This window comes from Grammomys surdaster, unplaced genomic scaffold (assembly GCF_004785775.1).
Source record: "Grammomys surdaster isolate TR1022 unplaced genomic scaffold, NIH_TR_1.0 126189, whole genome shotgun sequence".
Classification (NCBI taxonomy): Eukaryota; Metazoa; Chordata; class Mammalia; order Rodentia; family Muridae; genus Grammomys; species Grammomys surdaster.
Genome location: NW_021620995.1, coordinates 3,456,755 through 3,482,124, shown reverse-complemented (window position 1 = coordinate 3,482,124; position 25,370 = coordinate 3,456,755). Strand labels below are relative to the sequence as shown.

Below are 25,370 nucleotides of genomic sequence, written 5' to 3'. Positions count from 1 at the left end.
TATATTTATTTAGTTCAGGTACCATCATCTAGTTTATTGCTTAGGATTGTTGAATTTTTTGCTTTTAAGTATTTAAATATTTCTCTATGTTGTTTTCATATGCAGACTAAAAGACAAATAAGATTTCTTTATATATGAAAGAAAAGTATTAGAAATACATGTATTTCAGACCTCATTGATGAGTTGAAACTATTACAAAAACTGTGTGAGTTTAAATAATTCTTTATTGTTTTCTCCTGGTTTCTTTCAGCTTGAATTTCTTTGCAGCAAATGCATTCAGTGTTTTGTATAACAGACCACTTTTCTGGGGTGTGTGTCACTGTAATAATGCTTTAGTGATGTGCTTGCCACAAGTTATTCTCAGTTACACATCGCAAGAAACCTTACAGCATCTGCACTCTCTGGTTAAGGGATTTAGTTTTTACTATTTCAGGCTTGGTAGAGAATGTGAGAATCTGCTTCAGCTTTAGCTGTTGGTCAGTGGCCGTCTACATGGTGGCTTTAGAGTCACTTCACACTTCACACTTCCTGACCCCAGGCCTTCATGGACATCAGTGCTTCATTAACTCTTTCTTCCCCTCTTTTTTTCTTACTTTTATTGCCACAGCTTTCTATATTTGGTTATGTTCTCTGCTGCAGGTAACACTTTTCCTGCAACACAGACCAAAGGCTTTAGTGCTGACTCAGGGTAAAATCCTATGATGTGTGGTTTACCAGAACACAGTGCTAAAGTAGCTGATGGACACTTGCTAGGCATATGTGGAACTCATATTTCCTATAAGTAAACCACAATTATTTCCGTTTCCTTTTTATATTTACTTATTCACATTGTGATGATTCAGTGCTTTAATGGAGCTGTTTACAAAATCATATGGCAGTCAAATTAGGCCACAGATACTAGCTTAGTAGTAAGAGATTGGTGGCTAAGTATTCAGAGAAGAAAGGAAATACTGAATCTTGAAGTGAGTATGTATCTCCTGGAAACAATTGTAAACAAGAGAAAGAGGTTGTCATGAAGCTTATTGCATGGCATGTGTGGGTACATATTGTTCTAGTACTTTGCATTCTTCATATGACAGGATTTGGGGGAAAATAAGACTGAAGTAGGAAGTCAGGAAAGGTTTCTAAATGCCATGCCCTGCAGTGGTGGTTTTCTAGAGATACACTAGTTCTGTAAGCCAGGTGGTATGGTGAGATATGTTCAGGAGCATAGTTCTTTTTTTTCTTTTTTTAAAAACATTTATTTACTTATATGAGTACACTGTAGCTGTCTTCATACACACGAGAAGAGATTATCAGGTGGTTGTGAGCCACCTTGTGGTTGCTGGGAATTGAACTCAGGACCTCTGGAACTGCAGTGAGTGCTCTTAACCACTGAGCCATCTCTCCAGCCCATAGGAGTATAATTTTATTAGCAGACAAAGAAGATTAAGCTGCACTGTCTAGTAAAATTGCCATTGATGATATATTGCTACTTATATTTGCTAATTCAAGTTTAAACTCTCTATGCCATTATTTCTTTCCTTAGTCATATTTACTACATTTGCAATGCAGATGAATGTATGTTCATATTATATATTCAGCCCATTCCCGCCCCTTCAGGAAGTCTTGACTGGGAAGAGGATTGACATAGCTATAGTGCCAGAAATTTGGTGACTGGTTGACATGTCATACCTGATCTATGACATCAAAGTAAGAGGAAAGATAGAGAAGATGTTGTGGTAAAGAAAAGGGAAAGGGGCAAAAATGGGTTCTTTATTTGTGCTTTATCCAACTGGTGGATGCTTTCTCTACTGTCGTGCTTGCAGTGTTAGCTCAAAAATAGCTATTATTTTCCTGCTTTATTCACCCTACTGTCTTAAAGGGTAGCTTATCAGAACACTTAGCAAAAATTCTGGGTGATCTGCTCCACACTTATCTCTAACAGGATGATAGAACTCCAAGGTGAGGTAGTGGCCTTGCAGTATGAAGTTTAAAGGTGAAAGAGATCTAGGCTAGTGAACAATATCATAGCTGGCGAGGCATCCACAGGATTTGGTGACTGTGAGAGGCTAAAGGAGAAGTTGCAAGATAGACTACCAAATGAAGGAAGCCAAAGAAGATGGAGCAGCCAGGGGGAGAGGACACTGGAGTACACTATGGCTTGTTCACTAGCACACAATGTCACTTCTACTTTGTGTTTCCCACCTTAGCAGTATAGGTTCATGTTCCAAATGTGGGCTACCTATTCTCCTTCATCCTTCCTTCTCAAAGAGCTGTGGGCAGGAGACTCTGATTAATGATGTAGAAGAGGCTAATGCAGGTCCTGGCGCATAGTAAATAGCTAAACAATCAAGCAAGTTGTTTCAGTACAGTAGTATAGTGTGTCTTATTTATTTTGTAATGGAAAACAGACATTCTCTCCTTGAGATACAGTCATAGATGCATAGTAATTTTTAAATCTTAGACAAAAACAATGCACGCTGTTATTGTTTTACTGCAGTTACTCTGTAAACCCAGTTAATCTGTCGCTGGATGAAAAGTTATCTATGTTCATGCATTGGTACTGGGCATTTTTGATCATCACTCTTTGAAGATTTCTGTTGTACAAGAAACAAAATAAATACTACACCTTGATTTTTATTAGCCTGCATGTCAAGTTGAAAGCATGTATTGAATAAGATGCTATCTCCGCATGTTTGTTATCAGAAGTAGCAGCTTGATCTTTGACAGTTGTGATTAAATTTTCACTTCGAATATAAACCATTTGGTTTCCCGATAAGCCCGTGAATATGGAGTTCTTTATTTATTTGACAGGATAAAGCCAAGAAATATTTTAATCTGTTCAAACATGCTGAGTAATTATATGAATTTTATTGTTCTATATCTGAAATTCTCATTATATACAGTATATTTATTTATAAAAGTAAAACTATATGATTCTGGGCCTAGTAAATTAGTAAGATACTCTATAAGAAACCTTTTCAAATGTATTCTTCAATGACAATGCTGTTCCTGGTTTAGGTAAGAGTGTTATGCGTAACTTGCCTTGGTTGTTCAAAAGAATAAGATGTAGAATGTAAAGGAAGAACTGTTTGTTGCTCATGAAATTGTCCTAAAAGAGTAATGCTTTACACTTCAACTAAAGCTTAGTTGTAGGCCTTTTTTATATTCATATACTTTTTACATACACACAAGCACGCACGCACATGCGCACACACACACACACACACACACACATTATCTGTCCTGCTAATGATAAAAATATAAATCCATTTCCTTAGAAAACCATCATATAGATGGTAGATGCTTGTGTGACCAAAATCATGATTACCGGTAAAATTTCTATCCCTTTAGTGGTAAGAAGTTTTCCTTGCGAGAACTCACCAGCCTGGCCAAAATGTTTTATTTCTAATTAAATTATCATTCTAACTAGTGAATGAATTGAACTGATTATCAAAGTTGAGCATTACATTATACTATATAAGATAATTTTGACTTGTAAATTTAAGGAACAGATGGTTGAAATCTGCAAACAGTGGTTCTGACATGTGTTTAATAATGTTTACCAATATCTAATGAGATGTGTGATTTCTGAATAACACGTCCTAATCAATATTATAGGATGCTGTAGATTTTTGTTCTAGATTATTAAACTAAGTGACTTCCTACATTGAAGAAATTTTTGTTTTGTTTCATTTCTTGGAAAAATACACTTTTGATTCCACTTTATCCACTCTATCTCTTGTAGGGGATTTTCTCTTGTCTATGTGAAAACAGAAGAATGTTTACTGTCATGTTAAAATTACCAGAACAAGTATCATAATGTTCTGTAGGCCTGGGAGTGAGGAGTAAAGTGGCTGAAGGGCAGGCAAAGAAGAGTTAAGTTTTAGTTTCTTTTTCTAGTGCAGAATCTTCTACATGACCTTCTGGATACTTTCTTTCTTAGCTTAAGCTTTCCTAAAGTAAAAGAACGTCACTCAATCTGTGATGGGGATGATTTCAAAAGAAAGCATCCAATTTCCCTTTTCTTTAATGTCTATATCGACTGTAGTGAGCAGCCTTGAAAATTGTGAGCATCTCTCATTTAAGTCATGATTATTGATTTGCATCATGGAGAACCCTTTAAATATCACTAATGCTTTATTCTTTTCACCAGCTCCCCTAATTCAGAATGTTTTGTGTGGCATTTTATAATGGGATCCACAGGTGACAGTGATGCTCAGCCCACACTGGAATTCATTCTGTCTCTTCTGCAATGCTTATGTATTCCAAAGTGGGAAATCCCTGACTGATGGTCTGGGCGTAAATAACCAACCAACAAACAGGAGGAAAGGCAAACAAACCAACAGCAAAACAAAAACAAAAGGAAACAACTTAAGTCAAAGTGGTGGAAATAATCCCTAAAACTGCTGCTCTTCTTTCTTGCCAATCCAAGCACTCTGCTGAACATGGAGAGTGTAGAAGAGACTGTGAATTCCAGACAGAGTACAAGAAAAGCAAGGGCAGTGTCCTGAGTCATTGTGCAAAGCCTTGCCTCCCACAGGTAGCATTTCAGTCAACATAGAAGAGTTAGAGAGCTGTGGCCTAGCCCAGGCAGTTTGTGTTTTGCATATCTGTCCTAGTTACACTGGTTAGGACTCCAGATTTCTGTGTGTGAAATTGTGACTTTCATGTGTCACTTTTTCATTTCCTCTGAAGCTATTTTTAAGAAAGATCTCTGCCAAACAAACCCATTGTTCCATCTGCATTCAGGGTTTTAGAAGGATTTTTAGTTTTCATCAAATTGGCAGAATCGTACCAGTACATTTTGGCACCCTTTGAAAGTAAAGCAGTTATGGGCCAAAGAGTTGGAAAGAACAAATGCCATTCTTGTTTTACATATAGCCAATTAAATCTCAAGAGTGCTGACTTACAAGACAGTGAGGAAGTTTATAATGCTGAACCCCTTTGACTTTTTTAATGCCGTAATCTGTACTATTTCACCAAAAATATTTAATTGGACTTAATAAGAAGTATCCCTCCTTATACCTTTGTTTTATTTCAGTTGATACAATGCCTTGTAAATTAGGAACATTCGTCTAATAAAATATGAGAGGATTTCTTTGCTTAGGCACAGCCTGTATACTGACATCTCTGCCTTCAAATAAAGCTTTCCTCCTCCCCCAAAGCTGACTTTCTCTCAGATACCCTCTTCTACCTTTATCCTCAAAACCATTCCTATAGGCACACAGACAGACAGACACTAGAGTTAGCAAGCAAGATTAATTCTATCTGCTCTTTCTGATTCAATTCAATTTCACCGTTACATTTCCTAAAAGAAAACTTTACAAAAGATACCCCATTCCTAATAACTCTAAGAAGATTTTTGCTAATCTTTTTTTCATATACCAAGAATTTTTTTGTTTGAGCATTTGATGGGAGCGTCAGAGGCAAAATATGCTAATTATTTTCTCATGATAATAGTTCTATCAATTTTGTTCATAAGTTACATTTAGAATATGATGATAAAATGTATTCATAGGTAGAACTCATATATCACCATTGGAGGTTATATTGGAACTGACCTTTCTTAAAAAGATAAATTTATTCTTTGAGTACAATGGAAATATCATTTAGTGGATATTTTTCAGCCTTGCATGTCTACATCAGTTGGTATCTTCTCTTACACTCTAAGAATCTATAAGAAACTGTATGAAATATGAAGTCAACAGAAAAAATAAATACAAAAATCAACATAACCAAAATTCTCACACTTACACCTTAAAAATGTGATGTTAATAAAATTTTAGCCAACCTAAAAGAGTAAAAGGAGTAAAAAAAAGTAATTGCAGTATATCCATTTGAGGATAAAATCAATTAGCATTATTGATTTCATGGACATTAAAAGGATGACAAAGGAATATTATGGATATAATTTGTAACTTCAATGAAATGACTGATTCTGTAATAGCAATATAGATGTGTCACAACATGGAAGAGTAAAATATCCTCAAAGCCTTTATCAAAGTAATTTAGTCAGTAATTACTAACCATCTAAAGGATGAAGAACATGGAACAGAACGTTTCAGCAGATTAATTGTAGCAAACATTTTTATTATAACAAAAAAGACACAGTACAGACAAAACAAAACAAAAAACCAAAACTAAGCCCAGTTGTCTCTACTGTCTCTCATCTAGTGGAAGCACAGAGAATACTGACTAGTTCTATGAGGCTATGCTGGCTTGACATTGAAAATCAGTGCAACTCATTGTTTCAACAGGCTCAAGAACAAAGTCACCATAATGTTATACCAAAGGTATTTGACAAAATCCACTCAGAGGAAAACTTACTAAGTGATCTTAAAAGAGGAGAACTCCAAATGATAACAAATATCCACAGTAGCCTCGCACTTTTAATCACCACACGTAATAGATGGGAACTGGATGCTTGTGACCAAGCATGAAGAGTTCCATGGTCAGTCACGAAGTCTGCTCTTAAGTTGCCACCCCTTTTTAACTTGACCTGTAGGTTCAAAATAGTGTTCCAGTCAAAGCCTTAGCAAGGTACTTTATACATACTGAGAAGTGATTCCATAGTTTCTATAAGGAAGCCAAAGATCTCACATAATTGGAGAAGATGAGCGCACTGAAGTCTGATAAGGCCTGACTTCCAAGTCTCAGTATAGTGCTACTATCATCAAAATAATGTGATTAGCAATAAATAAAATAAAACTAAATAAAGTGAACATAGTTGCCCAGAAACAGACACAAATAACAATTAACTGGTCTATGACAAAGGAGGAGCGATGATATAGATTGTGTCTCATAGAGTATGTATAGACACCAAGTAAGCAATTGAGATGGTACTGAAGTTGTTAAAATGAGACATTCTGGCATATTCATATTTTAGTCAAAAATAAAACTAAAATAATTATGAAAGGACAATTTATACCTCTCTGTTGTCTCTTATTTATTTATTTATTTTTCACAGAAACAAATTAAATTTAATGAAAACTCTTTCACATAGATATTTGTCGTAAATATTGTTTTTTTGTTTGTTTTTTGCTTTTTCAATTTTTAAAATTTATTTATTTTTTTTATTATCTTTCCTGAATCTACTTTTATATCATTTTAATTACATGCAAGTATTAAGGTCAGTTCTAGGTTGAGGAACTAGCAATACAGTAGATACAAGTAGTTAAGGAACAAGCAAGACAATAAACACAAATAGTCAAAGAACAAGCAAGGCAATAAAAAAAAAGTCCTATAATCACTCCCGAGATCACTGTTTCTAAGGTCTTATCAGGAAGACCAAACTATCTGAGCCTACTTCCCTGTCCTAGCCCAAAGTCATTTTCATGCCTGAAGCCTACTTCTTTGATCTAGCCTAATATTTAGATCCCTGCCTGAAATTACTTCTTTGTTATACCCTAGTGTCAGATTCCTGTCAAGCATCCCCCAAAGCTCTTCACCTCTCTCCCTTCTTTATTTCATAAACAAGACTGAGCCTGTCTTAGGTCATTTTGACAAGAATGCCTTCCTTCTCTGTTGTGAAATATGCATTATCCAAAGCAATGCACTTCTGTTTTAGGTTGGTAAGGCTCTGTGCAGCATCTTACCTGTCCTTGGCTTGCCAGCTTTTTAAATTAATAACTCTGTCTGGGGATCCATTTGCAGTTTCAAGCCATATAATTTGGTTGCCAACATGTTGATGTTTAACATGATGGACAGGAATAAAAGTATTCTCAGGACAACGAGGGCTAGCATGATTAAGGTATATATGACATTCTTGAAGCTTGACCAAAATGGAAATACTGACCTCAGGCCATGGTTAATTTTATCAGCACTATCTGCAGCATCAAAGCTCAGCAGAGCAGCATTCTTTAAATTCATTATCTCACTATGCAAAGTTAAAACATCCAAATAGGTGTTAGAATTATGCCAAATACACTGCAAGTTGTTTTTACACTTTTTCCTAATTATTGACTGTCATTGTAAAGTTTATAATTAACACCAATATTTAGAAGTAAAAAATGCCCTTGGTATTTGGCATGACACTCAAGATAGCTCCTTACTCTTAAACTCTGAACCTCCTTCCAATAATTAGAATAAGATACAGAGTATCAATCAGATGTTCCAAATGCCTATCTAAATCCTCTTGTATACTCAATACATTAGTAACATTGTTTTGTTAAATGCTTAACAAAAGTAGCTGTCTCTTAAAAACCAAAAGAAATCTCTCACTTGAACATTGATCTACTTTTAATAAAGACTGTAAGCCATCTTCTTCAAGGGTGTTAGGTAGAAACAGTTCTCCACAGGCCTTGTTAACAGTCTAGTGTTTAGAAACTTCCCTCATCATTGGCTGCTTCTTTGCAACCCACTGCTGTGACTAATATATCTGATGTTGACATTTCCTATGCAGATGTAAGTAAATGTCTTTTCACTTGAAGTAGTTTAACAACACATGAAAGGAACAATTCTACCCAAGTCTAGCCACTGAATATTTGACTTTATTGGGATTATTTAGGCAGCTGCATCACTTAAAAGCTCCCAGTCACAGTACAACTGTGGTGATGTCTCATGAAAGCTACTTCCCTGAAATTCTCTGCACAACTTGCCTGCACTATTGTAGAAGGGTTTAGGTGGGTCTTCACCCCTCCCTCCCTTCTCCCCCTCCTCTGCTCCCTCTCCTCTCTAACCCCCTATTTCCCTCCTCTCCCTCATTTACTCTCCTCACCTCTGGCCCTTCGTCCTTCCTCTCTTCTTCCTTTTCATCCTAAGTCTTTTAAGTTTCTTGTGCTTAGCCTTGTGAACTTCCCAGGCCTCGAGGAGACACTTTTTCAGTCCTTTGGAAACAACTATACACAGTATATAAATAACTGACCTTCCCTCCTCCTCGAATTGTTTGTGAGGACTTGTGCCATATGATGTTTATGTATTTTTCTATTTGTGTGTCTTTTGCTAATTTAATTCTCCAAATTACGTGGGACCTGAAGAAAATAGTTTTTCTGCTACTCTACTGTACCAAATAACAGGTCACTAAAGCTGTCAATTAAAATGACAAGATACCACTATGTACCTACTATACTAGCTAAAAGCAAAGCAGTATAACACCAAAAACTGGGGAGGAAACCTCCGGCATTTTTAATGGAAATCAAAAGTGGTACACCTATTTTGGAAAACTGGTATATATGCCGAGAGAGAGAGAGACAGAGGAGGGGGGGAGGGAAGGGGAGGGAAGGGGAGGGGAGGGAGGGAAGGACGGAAGGAGGGAGGGAGGGAGGGAGGGAAGGAGAATATACATATGTACATATATGTGGAGGGAGGTTGATGACCCACCTAAACCCTGGAACAGAGTTGTCAGCAAATTGTGTGTGTGTGTGTGTGTGTTTGTGTTTTCTTTTTCTTTTCCCCTGAGACAACAGTTTCTGTGTAACCCTACTTGTCCTGAACCCCCTCTGTAGACCAGGTTGGCCTTGAACTCAGAAATCACTCTGCCTCTGCCTCTCATAGTTCTTGTATTAAAGGTGTGCTCTACCACTGCACAACTTTGTATAATATAATACATTCTACAAATTAGTCAGTAATCACAGTCATAAGTATTTACCCAGAGATTTTGAAAAAAACATCCACATCAAAGCCTACACACAAGTATTTACAGAATCTTGTTTAAAATTCCCAAACATGACAAAAACCAAGATGTCCTTGAGTAGCTGAATGACTTGACTATCAGGCATAGTTGTACTGCAGAATGTTGTAGAGCAGTAAACAAATATGCATTCTTACATGCATACTTGTTTCTTAAGTCATAATAAGCATTAAATGAAAGAAACCAGTCTTAGAAGTCCTTGTGCTATATGTTCAGGTATGTAGCATTCTGTAAATTAAAATTACATGAACAATCAAAAGGAATGTTTACTGTGTTTCTAAGGAAAAGGAAGAAGGCGAGGATAAACAGAGGATAGTATATTTTTAAGTTTTAAAAACTATTTTAGAAGATATTCTATTAATGGCTATAAAATATTGTTTAAGCAAATACAGAATTACGTAACTAACTGGGAATGCCTAAAGCAAGTCTTTTCCTATCTAGCAAGAGGTATAAGTGTTAGCACTTCATTTATGATACTGTACCATATTTGTGGACAGTGCTAATAAGAATCCATGTGTCAAGGGTGTGTGGAATTTATTATTTAAATTGAAAACTTATCTGTTAATGTAAACCTTAAGACCTACTTTAATTTAAAATTAATTTGTTTATTCCATGTATATTGATGATTTTGATTATTCTATGAATAACTAATTTAATAGAGTTAGATTAAAAGATACATACCATTAAACAATTTTAAGAAGTAGCATTGTTTAGACAGTAAAATCTTTTAAAATTTGTTAAAATATCCATAAGGATGCTTTCACAATTCATATTGGAGATTTCATATTTAACATGGAAACTACATGAGCACAGTAATTCATTTTCTATGTAATATAACATTGTATCAGAAAATAGTAACTGTTATGTAATACTTTAGTTGCAGTGTTTGAGTTTTTGAAGTTCTTGAGGAATGTGTCTTTCCTCAGTGTTCTTCCCATGGAATTTATTTTTCATGATGCCATTTAATCCATCCTCAACAAACTTTATTTTACAAAGGGAAAGAGATGAAATATGAAATTAAAATAAGATCCTATATGTCTGCTTAAAATGTGTGGATATCTTTCCCTCACGTGCAGAAGACTGAATTTACTAGCAAATTGTCTTTTAGACATCCATAAGCAGTAGTTTTATTTAATGGTATGTGAGGTGACAAGTGTTGTTGTTTTGCTTTGTTTTCAGTTGTAAACAAAGCATCGGAAATAAGAACTTATTCTTGCAGCTAGAAGTGACCGAGAGGAGGGTGTCAGCTTATAGAGGTCTGGGGGGTAGGAATAGAGTGAACAGACATTGAACCTTTCTGTTGTTTTTTATGCTTTTTTGCTGTTTTGCTCTTGTTTCCATCCACTGTGTTTTAAAGCACATTGTTTGAACCATTGTATTTTACAGTGGCTGAGACACACACACATATGACCCATTCATGCTCTCTAGGCAGAAGGAATGATTTGCATAAGTCACTTGGTCTCTCCAAATTTGTTTTGTCCCATAAATAATGGTCGTAATACTGAGTTCTTCTACATATGCTGGTGGATGCTTGCTACCCAGTATAGTTTTGTGGGGTATAATTTGGGTAGTTCATGCCTCAGAATAATTGACAAATACTAATTCATAATATTGTCCTCTGTGTTAATATTACATTATTCTAGATTGTTCATTGCATCATTCTAAGGTTAGGACTTGAGTTGTGTTTAAAGCATTCACCATGGTCTATAAACTCTACTCAGACATTTTGTCTTGATGTACATTTAAATATTAGCAACATTATGGCCAGAGGAGTTGTTAGTGTCACATTCTTAAGATAATACATTTTTATTCAGTGAGTAAGCTGCTATAGGGTTTTCTCCTTAAGATCTATAAGAAAATATATGTTTTTGGTCTTACAGTTTTTCCCCCTTGTCACTAAAACAATAAAATATTTTTTAAATGTCATCCAAATTTGTTTTGAGTACCTTTAAAATGTTCCAAAACCTTGCATTGGCACTGCAAGGGAGTTGCACTGCAGATTGACAACCAGACCATGATTTATTATGGGGCTTGCTTTTACCATTATTTTGTCTGGAATGAACAGAGTGGTTAGAGAAACTCCATCCATCTTTTTGTTTATTTGACATCTATGCCACATTTAATGTATGTTAAAGAAACAATCCATGAGTAAGGAATTCTATTTAACAATGATGATTATTATCTGTCAGATAAGTCTCTTGACAATCATATAGAAGGAAATACTGTCAAGAAATGTGTGCTAAGATTTAAATAAGCTATTTTAATATGAATAAGATTCTGAATGAAATTTCATTTTCTTTCCAAGAAATAGCATTACAGAGTGTGCTTAAGTTATTTTTCATTTCAACAAAATTAGCACTGTCTCTCGATTTTACTTGTAACTCAATCACTGATTACAAAGTGGTTACTAAAAACAGTGTGTCGTTTGTTGTTAATGTTTGTCAAAAATTTAAAATTCATAGCAGTAGTAGATAAGATTTTTCTAAATGTGCTTTGTTATGGTTTTGTGTTTTCTTTAAAGCTTCACTTTAAATTTTGTACCTTCCTGTGATTTGTGAGAGAGTGCAGTCCTTTAGGGAGGAGGGACACCATGGCTGTCTGGGACATGCAACAGGTGCCTCTTAGCCAAGCCTTCATTTACTAAGGTAGTTTCAAATCAATCTGGAAGTGTTGAGTGATTTCTTTAAGTCTCAAAATTACTAAGTAACAGTTAAGAGGAGATGGTTGGCCTGGGTTTCTTTTTAGCATTCAGTGACTATCCTGTCTGATACTAGATTTTTCCCACTATGTGACTTGCTTTAGATATGATGACCCATGAAACCGTTGGCTTTGTTGTGTTAGCATTATATTGCATCCAAGCAACCAATGTTTCACATAAATACTTGCACATATTCTACTCTATTGAAATCTTGATTCTCACCAATCATGGATAAAGTTTGAGATTGGTCCAGTGGATTATAGTTTTATCATAGATTTCTTAAAATATTAATCTTAGTGGCTACTGGATGAATAGCTATATCATAAGAATGTATGGAAAACTTTATAAAGCCTCTGCAAATTATAGAGATCAATAACATTTCTTTTAATCAGATTCTGCTCTGGATGTCAGTCATTTTCTCCTGAGGAAATACAGTATGGAAGGACGGAGGTAATAGCTCATGGCTCAGAGTCACAGAGGAACAATTTGCCCAAGTGGTTACTAACATACACTACATTCAAACAACCGAGCGTAGGTACAAGACCAATTTTTTAAAATGGGAATAATGTTTTTATGCAGCTCATAAATAAGTGAAAGTTTGCTGAGTTTGAGCTGGGTTTAACTTCTGAAAATGATACTATGAATAGAAAAGAGTTACAAGGATTGCTGTATATCAGATTAAGGTTTGTGGGATATGATATGTCTTAACACAAAGGACTGGAAAGTTTAAATCGACCCAAGCATATATAATCGACTTTTCAACAGAGTATATTTGTGTCTCCTTATTTGTATCCTACTTGTTTGGATTAGATTTTCCTGTTTCTCTAAGACCACTTTGAATCCGTTCTAATGTATGCTTACTGAGTTTGGATTAGAAAGTGAATTTAGAGTTCCTTTTGAAACTATTTGGCTCTGTTTTATAGTGTAAAACTTTAATGTGTAAAGTGAGGTCCAATAACTTACCTTGGGCTACTAACTTACTAAGAGCATGCCTCCCATTAAGAGGTGTCCATTTATGGGAGTGGCAATTCGAATCATAATGGAACCTTTCAAAAGAAACACTTGTTTGGGTTATTGTGAAGTGTCTGTGCCTTCCTAAGAAGGTAGTTTAAATAATAGGCTCAGTGTGCATTTTGGAAGATATATGAGGAACATTCTTGTTGGTGGTGGTATGTGTGTGTGCCTGTGCATGTCTGTGCATGTATGTGCCCATGCTGTAAATACACTAAGCAAGGTTTCTACCATTGCAGTGCATTCTCAGCCCAGAAGCACCCCTTTGACCTACTTATTCAATAGTACAGGTTTGTATTTGAGACTTTCATATGTGCATTCATGCAGAGCTGTCAGATGACTAGCCAAGGTTCTCCAGTACTTTTTCTTTTATTTATGATCACTTAGAAGCTATGCTTTCTACTGTCTTGTAGTGACTTCCTTTGGGTACTTTGGTTTGTTTGTTTTATATTTATTTATTTTTATTAAAAATATTTTTTTTTTTACAATTCACTCACAGCCTCTCCCCCATACACACATACATACACACCAGTCCTTTCTGGTCCTTCCCACCTATGACCCAGCTCACCCAACTCAGTTCCCTTTCTTTTTATCTTGTTAGAAAACAGATAGTTGTGTGCACACTCACATGCGCGCATGCACACACACACACACACACACACACACACACAGAACAACAAAAACCATAATGAAAAAAAGAAAGAAAAAAATAGAAGAAACACACACATACACATGCACTCACACTCACACAATGACTCAGTCTAAAGTGGGAAAATTGTTGGAAAGTAAGCAGTATTGCCCTGCACCCTTACACTAAAGTCTCCAGCTCTGTATTCAATTTTGACACAACAGGAGTGCTTTGTTTGTTGCTTGAATGAGGACTCTGGTGATAGAGACTCATGCCAGGACATCTTTTAACCCAGTATTCATACCATTCTACCTGTCAAACCTTCAAAGATCCAAAAATTAGTAAAACCACTTATTCCTGATTCCTGATTCCTGATTCCTGATTCCTGATTCCTGTCAAGCATAGAATGGTCAATTTTTTTAGCTCAAGTTTGTGGCTTTTTTTGGTTTGTACTTTCTCAAATTTTCTCCCAATCTGTATACCTACTTGTTAACTCATTAATTTTGGTAGCCAGGACCTCACAATTTTTCCCAAGACAAGTGTGTTATTACAAGGTCTGATAGCAATCTCTACAGGGATAAAAACTCTAAAAAATTCATAGTTGTTTCTTAGGGACAACAAGACTCATTTATGTCATTGTTTCATATATATGTATATATGAAAATATATACATATATGTGTATATGTATGCATGTATATAGATTTACATATATTTATATCGTAAATATATTACGTATATTTATATATTATATGTGTTATATGTATTATATATTTATATGCATCTATATATTTATATATATTCATATTTACATATATAAATATGTTTATACTAGAGAGAGAATAAGAGAACATAAATATGAATTCAGGATATAAAACTCAGTGTAAATAGGAACAAAAAGCCAGGGTGTTTCTGAAGGAAAGTAAGCAGATGCAAAGGCTTGTCTTATGTAAATGCCTACCATTTGCCTATTACTTTTGTAGCCTTCTAGGTTTTATTTTATTCAAAAATAAAACGGTTTACTTCTCTATCTACCCCTCTAAAATGTACTCCTGTACTGACTCCCTGAGCGGTATCAGCTGAGTTTCCCAGTCCACAGAGTCCAGCACCCCTATACCTAGACCCAGCCTCAGGGCAGGCTGTCTTATTTTCCTTCCTGGATTATTGCCTCTTCTTTCACAATTAGGCTCCATGCTTTATTATTTCCTCTACTCTACTCTTTATCCACTCACACTGCAGCGATGTTTTTAAATGTGTATGTGACCATAGCTCATCCAGTTCAATAACTTCTGTTGCTTACGGAAAGGTTATTTCTATTATATGGTGGTTTTTTTCCTGAAATTTTCCAATTTATATATTTCCATTGACCTTATTTGTGCCCTCCCCAACATATATATATTTTTGGTTTGCAGTTATTCAACCTTCTCAAAATGTTTTCTCATTTATAGCCTTGTACCTATCAGCTTTGCACTGCTATATTATCTGTGTCAGCTTTTTTAAAAGGATTTTACCTCCCAGATTTGAAGATTCTAGGGCATGCTTTCTGCTGAGGCTCTGTTCATCTTAAAAGTCTTCTCTTTGCTATGTTACATCTTGACAGATGTTAATAACAGGGAATATGTGGGCACAGGTGCTCATGTCACAGGAAACAGAGCTAGCATGAGCTCAGGATTTCGATTACATCCTCTTGGAAGAACTTAAGGGATCAGAGGAGAAATCCCTTAGGACTTTTCCAAAAGCCATACTGCCTACAGATCCCACCTCCCAGTACCACAATCTATGTCCAGGCTTCCAGCAAGGCATCCCTGGGAGGACAGGCAGGTCTGTCTCTAGGAAGTACTTTGTAGACGCTGTTTTGACTGCCTGTGCTTGAGGATTTTCTCATGCTCTTTCCCAGTCCCATCCACGTACCTGATTTCAGTGCTTCCTCCAGATGTCATAGCCTCCTTGATATTCTTTGTGACTGTTTTTACTATAGTGTCTGTCCCAGCAGGATGGATGTACTGTCTTTCTTTTCAAAAAGTGAAATGACTACTTGAAGTAACACTATTCTGTCATTATATCTACTGTAAACTCTACAGTGTGGGACACGTAGACCATGAATATGTACCAAGCAATAAATATATGAACCACCCAGGTTGTTTTCGGTTCTGCTGTTCTGTAGATATTCAGGTTATTCTACTTTCCTAGGCATCTCATTTTTTCCCTCACAAAGGATTGCATAGTACATTGCTTCTGAGTCATTTCTCCTGTATTACAAATGTACTTTTAAACCAGTATCAGATGAAATGTACCAAAGAATTCAAATGTTTTCAGAATGGAAGAGGTTTTGAAACTAAATTCTGATCTACAAGGTAGAATGTTACATGAATCAGTGGATTATTAACATGCTTTTTGTTTTCCCCCTTCTCATTTACATAGCTAAAAGACACAAAATCTGCAGATCAGAAAACAACACTCCTCCATTTCCTGGTAGACGTATGTGAAGAAAAGCATCCGGACATCCTTCACTTTGTGGACGATTTTGCACATTTAGACAAAGCTAGTAGAGGTTTGTGATTTTATTTATAATTATCAATGTCATTGTTCTGCTCTTTAATTCTAAGAGACAAAAGATAATGCTTTTTATTTGTTAACATTATTTTGTTAAAACGATTTCATATGGACTCTTTGAAAAGAAATCATAGGCTATTTTATGAGTTGTTCTCATCAGGAGTATGGATTGATTTGGTTAGACAGTGAGTTTTTATAAGTGCATTGTTGTGTAGATTGACCCCTTTGTGTTCCAGCTAACCCTACCCTCTCCTGCTTAGCTTTCTTCACTGTACTTTGACAGGGCAGAATGATCTCATGTCATTTATAAGTACCAAGTAGCAATCACAAGCAGTGCTGTAGGTCAGAATGAGTATCTTCCTTTTGTCCAAGATTCAAATCTCTGTGGAGGAATGGAGCTTTCTTTTGTGACCCTACTAGATATAAAACCACCAGTTTCAATTTATCTTTCCTTATAAATAAATTAACAACTTGGTTGCAGACCCTACTGTGGTCTTAAAGAAGGCTGTCAAGAGTTCAGATAGAGCCTTTTGCTGACACTTTATTTTAACCTGATTTAAATTTCAAAAATTTGGCCATCTAAAATGTGCAATTTTCAATTATATTCAACATGAATGTTTTTAAATCCAAACAGCTACCTGGTTCCCGATAACCAATGTCTAGACATATTTTAGGTAAGATGTTTTAGGTAGACATGTTTTAGGTAAGTTACAGTTATGTGATAGCTGTATTTTTTTTGCTTTGACCATTAGTGATAATAATATCAAACCATTGTTTTTCATATTGGAATTTGAGAACCTGAAGAAAGATATTTTATTTTTTTGTACATTAGAGGAAGTATTACTTCTGAAACATGTTAGTCCCTGTCTGTTAATAGGTTCTTTTGCTGTAAAGTGGCAGTTTAAGGGGATTATATGCTAAGAGAAATATGATTGGATAAGATGTTCTTCATAATTTTACCCTGAGAAGTAAATTTCTTTGTAGTATGTATCCCATATGGCCTTTGGTAAGCAATTAGTCTGGGTTCCTGATTATAATATTAGGCCTTTTTCTTTTCATTTGTAATGATATTAAATTACTTTTCTTTTCCCTATGCCACTTTAAATGTCCTTGATATAAGAAAATATCCATATAGGTAGGTAGGTAGGCAGAGAGACAGAGACAGACAGATACACAGACAATGCTATATATGTTTATGTGTCTAAATATAATTGAGAACAGATAAGGGATCCTATTATTTTTTCAGGACATTGTAATACAAGCAGGAGACATGAAAATGAGTGACAAAAAAAGTTACCAAAAGCTAAGTAATATATAAAGTGCATTTAAACTACTAAGACAAGGGAAATGTCTTCCTAAGGTGAGATTTTTGAAAAATTGGAATATATAAGTAAATGTCATAGTAGGTAAAATTGAAATTCTGATGTCCTTGATGAATGTTGGATTTAATAATACAGTATTGTATACATGTGGCACAAAAACCCTTGAAATGCTGAAGGGTTCTCTACCTGGGGCAAAGATGACTGTGTAGGAAGCATCAGTGCTTACTTATCCTCTTAGACAATGACTTAAGTTTCTTCCCAGTCCCCATTTCCTTCTGTAGTTGCAGACTTACTTATTCACTCTTCTTTATGCCCAGCATGTCCTCAGAGATTTCAGGATTGTATCCACCTCCTTGTTTCACAATTGTGGTTAAATGCTTCTAAGGGGACCAGGAAGTGCAAATGGGGTCTTCCTCTGCAACCCACCTGTCTTTGAACCACCTTGAAGCAATTTTGCTGCTTTAGCATCCAGAATGCCAGGATTACAAATGTGAACTACCACGCCTGATTTTCTTTTTCTTTTTAAAACTTTTTAGCATGTTTTTCTAGCAATTTTTGGGGTGTAAATTAAATTTTAGAATATTAATTTTGACTCAATAGATTATACTTATAATTCTACATACATATTCTGACAGTGTGTTCTTTTAAAAATTATTTAGCTTGCATAAAGACTTGTAGAGTTATAAGTTAGTAATTTGCTTCTTCTGTTTGTTTTCCTTCTCACTGTTCCAGAGGGCTTTCAGGGCCTTGGGGTGTTTGCTTTCCATCTGTTGCAGGAAAGGCATGTCTGTGTAGGGGTCAGCAGATACTGCTAATACGTTTCAGTGGGAGCAGCAAACTTCATATTTGGAATAATGGTTTTTAATAGTGTAGATGATTGTTAAGCATAATTTCCTTTTCATTATATGATCCAATTAATGAAGGAAATATTAGAGGAGTAAATGTAATGTTTTAGATTAAATAAGCCTGTGTTTGCTTTGGAGAATTCAGTGTTTTTATACATCATCATTGAAAGTTCCCACTTTTGAAACATCCTCAGTGAGCTATCACATGAATTAAAAAGTACCTTTGTTTTTGAGCCATAACAAATCCTGGTCATTAGGTACTCCTAGATCAGCAGGGGGAACTTTCATTGCAACTAATGAGCTTACCCGACTGACAATTTTCAAAAATCTACTTCATTAGGATGCTTCTTTTCTAAGAAATAATGGCTTATGGCATTTCTGTTGTGTTTCACGGAAAATATTTTGGTTCATTATTGTATTTCTGCATAGCGTGGTAATATTTTTGTTTTATGGAATTCTAAGGGTTGAATATTTTTTTCTTGTCTACATAATTAAAATTAATTTAGTCTGTGATGGTTTTGTTTACTAGCTCCTAGAAATCTATAAAATTGGGATAATTATTAATATGTAGGAAATGACAAAAATTGTGTTTCTTTTTTTGGGAGATAAATTAAAAAGAGACCAAGGTGAAGCTGGAAAGATGGCTTAGTGGTTACATCCTGTTCCAGAGGACCCTGGTTTAATTCCAGCATCCACATTGTGCATTCGAACCCTTGTAATTCCAAGTACAATGGATGCCTATACAGGAACATACCCACACTGTCTCACATGATTAATGCACACATGATTAAAAAAATAAAGATAAAAAAAATAGATCTGTGGTTGAGGGTCATTTTAATTGTCTCATCCAGTGTTCCATTTTGCCCCTTGTCAACACTCTTATTTCTACAGTGTCATGCTGGTTAGTCATCCATTCAATAAGGCTGTGCTTAGTGATTACTATATCAGGAATTGTGTGATTTCATTGGTCCAATGTATACTTTCTCCACCTTCTTGCAGTTTAGCCAATCTAACACATCTGACACGTATCCCAACATGTATCCCAACAGTCTTCTCCCTCATATTCAATTGCTTTTTCCCCGTTTTTGTGATCTCTCCATATAAACTGAGCTCTCGTCTCTCTTTTCTCCAGCTTTTCCTAGGTTATCTCTCCCATTTCCAAAGACTTAAAAACCATTTGCAATGACATACAAATTTACTTTGCAGACTTTCATCTCAGCTCCACATTTGTGCCTGCCACAAAGTTTGCTGTTCTACCTCTCCACGAGGTGTGAGGATCATCATTGGTGACAATAACAAACTACAGTTTTATTGTCTCCTCCAAGCTTACTTGCTTGAGAAAACTTCTTATTCACTTTCATCTGACTTCTTTCATCCTGTTCCTGTTTGTGAATTTTCTGTAAGAACTTCAGTAACTCGATGCATGGATTCTATATTGAATCCATTATAGGGGGAAGCTGATGCCTGCACTATTGTCTAGATTTTCCTTCATTAACGACCTTGAAGAAAATGGCATTCTCCCCTTGGTGGTCTTTTTGGACCTTTTTGGAACATCACATAAGTATGTCAGTATTTGACTTTTCCCTTAAGGATAAATTCAGAGATGTCCTTGGAATTCTTTCGTCACTATTTTAAAACTCTTCAGAATCAAGACTGTTCTCCTGAGTTGTTGGGAATGGAATTTGCTCTTAGAAGTCCAATGTAAGATGTGACTTTCTGTAGATTGACAAGTGGGTTCACCAAAGCCCACTTCTCATTTTTTCTATGTGTGTATTCTTACCACTTAAAAGGATTCCTTGATGTGTCATTTTTTATTTCGTTTCATCTTACTTAATATACTACTTTCTGCTTCTCAGTCTCTATCACTATGCTTCTAACTAGTAATTCTTTTATCTGACCCAAATAATTGCCTACTAAATATATCTCCTACTCTCTAGTTCCTCATGAATTTCCAACATTTTTTTGATAAATACCTTACTAAATACCAAATGTTTATCTTTTATTCACCTACTGTGAGCACTTAGAACACTAAATTTCCAGGTGGCTGCCACCTGGAAATTGCATCATGTCTGAAGTTTTCACATTCATCTTCTGTAGCCAGCCTACAGGTTTTTAAAAGACTACCATGGACTCTCAGCTGTTGCCTCCTCAAAATGACAAATGTTATCAGAAGGCAAATAAACTTTTATGATATTTAGTATTAATAATTTGTTCAGTGTCATTTTCTATCCCCCGAGAGCAGAGCTACCAAAATAGCTAATACTGTGTTCATTGAAAATAGTAGCTTTGGAGTTGATTTATAGACTGGAATTTTACTTGAGATAAATAATTAACTTGATGTTTCATATTGTATGGTATTAGAATTTAATGAAACACACTGTGCATTTCTATCTACTTGTATTTACTTGATAAGATACTTTGTTAATTTATCATGTACATATGAAAGAATCACTTAATCATAGAAAGTGATGATAGGAGATATTAGCTTCATGGCATTGTCAGTGAAGAGGCAGGAAACCTTCTTCTGCTTTTAGGGCCTGAATTATGCTCTTCATAAGCTCATAAGTCAACTCTCCTCTACTATTTCTGAACTTGCCTGTGGTTAGGGTTGTGATTTCTCTGCTTAAAATGAGAACGTGGTCCTACTCTGTACCTTTATTTATCCTAACTTCTGTCCCCATAAGAAGAGGGGAAGCTAGGTTATTAGCTTCCGCTCAGTGATGTGCACAGGTAGACAATATGATGACATCCTAATAAGATGGTCCTCTGCAAGCTGAGGTGAGAGGCTTCAGAGATAGCAAGTCTGCCATCACCAGAGCTGTGAGACAGCAAGTTAGCACTAAGCCATTTTGTTTATGACAGTGACTCTACCCAATGAAGATTATTTTTTATTTGTTTGGAGATTTTTATCCATAGAATAGCATATACTGTTGATTTTTATCTTATCAGATTCGATCTAAAAGCAGTTATAAATTCAATATTCAATGTTCTGGTGAATACTTTATAGCTAGGAAGGTCCCTGTACAAACTACTAATTATCACACTTGTAAATATTTACAAATATTCTTGGACTCCTTTTTGAGTCATCATAGATGAATATATACATAGACCATGAAACATTGCTAATAAATGTATTTATGAAGACTCACATTTAGTGATAGAATTGGACCAATAGCATCTCTTTGATTTTCTTCTAGGATGCTGTCCTATGCCAAGATTGTTTTTATGTTCTTTTCCGTACCATATTTGGATGTATATTTCTTTTCTATTTTCCCCTGCTTTGCATGTATAATATTGTGATTTAATTAAAGCATATAATTGATGATAGTTGGGAATAATCTGAGTTACCTGATGAAAGTAACCAAAGCAGAAACGTAGATCATTTTATGTTTTTATTCTCTCATGGAAAGAATGAAATATTTCTGAGCTGTTTTTTCTGTGTCCACCATGACTAAAAGCTATGCTCATAAAGGTAGTCTAGGACTCTTAGAAAGTATTGCAATGTTGAATTTCACATTCTAGATATCTAATGGATAAAGAAATTAATAAAGTTAGAGATAATAAAGGTAAATTTACTTTGAAAATATAATTTACTTAAATAGTGTTGCTTATACTATCTATAAATAATGGGATATATGATATTTTATAATACATTTTTAAATGAGTAAAAGTAACACCGTTTGATCATTTCTAAGATAATCACTAGATTTCTGCTCACTATTTACTCTGTATTACATGCACTGTGTAATGGTAGGGAGCCATGTTGATAATTCCTGCCAATTGATTTCTAGGAGAATCAGTGGAGCTTTGGCTTCAAATGCTCAAACTGGAATCTTGAATATGAGATTGTTAGTATAATTATTTTATAGTGCAAATATAAACTGATCTGAAAGCAGCTAGCTGGAACACAAGCAGCATGGCCAAGATCAGTGGAAAGATTAAAGCTGCCACAGTGTGACATTGAAGAACACTGGCCATGCAGCAGCTACTTGGAGCTAAAGATTGCTTTTTGAGATACTGAGCTAGGAACATTTCCCGAACCCGCTGCTGCTTGGGTTGATAGATGATGATGAAGAAGAAAACTACATCACGAAGACCTCTATATCTTTTTGGAGGTTAACAGACTGAAAGTGGCATCAATACAGCATTAATCTTCTCCAGAAACTAACAGTTTACAGTTTGTGCAGATTTTTGGCCAGCAAGAGATTTGAAGTAGCTTCAAGAGGAGTTCTGTCAGTGTCACCTATGAGCCACAGCTAAGATCAAATAGCAGAACAGTATCTGTAGTGGCAGCCGAGGTCTTGGAGCTCTCTTTAAGCTGCTGGTGGTAAGGCACTATTTACTGCTTCTCGTTTGCCAGCATGGGATGGGAAATTACGAACAAGGAAGATGAAAGATGTCAAAATAGAGCAATTAGAAGAACAGTTTACAATAACATATCTGTATTTTACAAAGAAACCTCAGCTGCATATGGAACAAATGTTTATGGTAGTCACCCGTGTCTCTTGGGTGGCAAAGTGATATGTAACCTCCATGGGCCGAGGAGAAGAAGCCTAGAGTTGGTAAATTGCTGCAGGCAGAATTAGAACCTGTTCCTCAGAAGCCCATATGTTGTTAGAGAATATGCAAATCTTTTGTTGAAACTTTTATTAATTTTCTTGGGCCACTGTAACTGTATGCCTACTAATAACAACTTTATTCTCTTCATATCCACAAGCTATAAATCCTGTGTAAAGGTAGTAGCTACAGGCCATTTTTCTAGAAAGGTCCAAGGGAAAATCATTCCATGTTTTTTCTTGCCTTTCTGTAAGTTCCTGGTTTGTAGATAGAACAGTGTATACTTTACCTTTATCCTTTCTGCTGCCTTCTCTTTTAATGTCTATGTAGCTTAACCTCAACCTGGGATCATGAGTCACTAGGTAACTTGTTAGGAATTGTTTTATGTTGAGATTCTCAGTTCCATCTATGAAAGCTCTGTTTCCAAGGAGGTCACATTCTGAGATTCTGGGATGATGTGTGTTTTTGTGAACACCTTTTAACCAACTACAGTTGTTCTTATCGACACTGTCCTAACTTTATAGAGTATGGCCATCACCTCTGGGATCCTGAAGCAGGTAAGAGAAATCGCCCTTTTAGGTATATCTGGAGTTCACTGGACTTGAAACTGAACTGGTTTCATTTCTAAAGGTCACTGTTGATAAGCTGGTCAAATGTCTAAATAGAAAATGACTTCAAATTCACAATTTCTTCATAATTTAAGAGATTTGTTATTTACAGATAGGACAGCTAATAATTTTAGATGGCAAAACAAAAATGTCATCAATTTAGATATTGGACACATTGTAATATGGGAGAAGCTGCTCTTTCAAGTCATTACCATAGAAACTAAACAGCTGGAGGTCAGATGCCAGGATCCTAGAGGTATGGCCTTGAGTGAGTTAGGGTTGTTTCCTAGAGGTATGCCCTTTAGTGAATTAGAGTTATTTCCAGAAGTATGCCCTTCAGTGAGTTAGGGTTGCTCTGACAAAATAACTTGAAATATCCAACTGGAAGGAGGACGGTAGGTTGATTTCTGCCAGCTGCAGTTTAGAAGTGGCTACTTGAACAACTTCCCCATCTCTGAAGTTTCAGTCCTAGGTCTGTTGGCTTCCCCATATTTGGGCTGAAGGAAAGGCATGCTCTCCTGGTGGTTGTAGTACATTGCTGGGAAAGTTGATCACTTCATGACATCCAGCAAAGAAAGAGGGAAAGACTTATGAAATGATGCTCCATTCAAAGATAGGCCTTAAATAACCTGCCTCCTCCTTGTAGGGCCTAGTTGTTAATAGTTGATCTATGAACTGACCAGTGGGTTTAGGAGTTCTCTGGTGGAAGTTTTGGGGTCACTTAAGTATACTGTTATATCATCTGCAAATAGTGATATTTTGACTTCTTCCTTTCCTATTTGTATCCCTTTGACCTCCTTTTATTGTCTAATTACATTGGCTAGGACTTCGATTATTATATTGAATAGGTAGGGAGAGAGTGGGCAGCCTTGTCTAGTCCCTGATTTTAGTGGGATTGCTTTAAGTTTCTCTCTATTTAGTTTGATGTTGGCTACTGGTTTGCTGTATATTGCTTTTACTATGTTTAAGTATGGGCCTTCATTTCCTGATCTTTCTAAGACTTTCATCATGAAGGGATGTTGAATTATGTTAAATGCTTTCTCAGCATCTAGTGATATGATCATGTGTTTTTTTTCTTTGAGTTTATTTATATAGTGGATTACATTGATGGAGTTTGGTATATTGAACTATCCTTGCATTCCTGGGATCGTGATGGGTGATTGTTTTGATATGTTTTTGGATTCAGTTTGCCACAATTTTATTAAATAGTTCTGTATTGATATTCATAGGGGAGATTGTTCTGAAGTTTTCTTCCTTTGTTGGGTCTTTGTGTGGTTTAGGTATAAGCATAATTGTGGCTCCATAGAATGAAATGGGTAGTGTTCTTTCTGATTCTATTTTGTGGAGTAGCTTATAGAGAATTAGTATTAGGTCTTCTTCGAAGGTCTGATAGAATTCTGCAGTAAAACTATCGTGTCCTGGGCTTTTTTTTTTTTCTTGATGGGGAGACTTTTAATGACTGCTGCTATTTCTTTAGGGGCTATAGGACTTTTAGATAGTTGATCTGCTCCTGATTTAACTTTGGTACCTGGTATCT

General features: G+C 35.7%; 1 protein-coding gene across 1 annotated transcript in view; it reads left to right on the top strand.

The window, feature by feature from the left end:
- Positions 1–25,370, top strand: part of Diaph3 (diaphanous related formin 3) — a 449,417-nt gene that overhangs the window by 245,196 nt on the left and 178,851 nt on the right. The window contains exon 22 of the mRNA XM_028758331.1: positions 16,370–16,499. Coding sequence (XP_028614164.1) covers positions 16,370–16,499 — 130 coding nt within the window. The remainder of the gene's footprint in view (positions 1–16,369; positions 16,500–25,370) is intronic.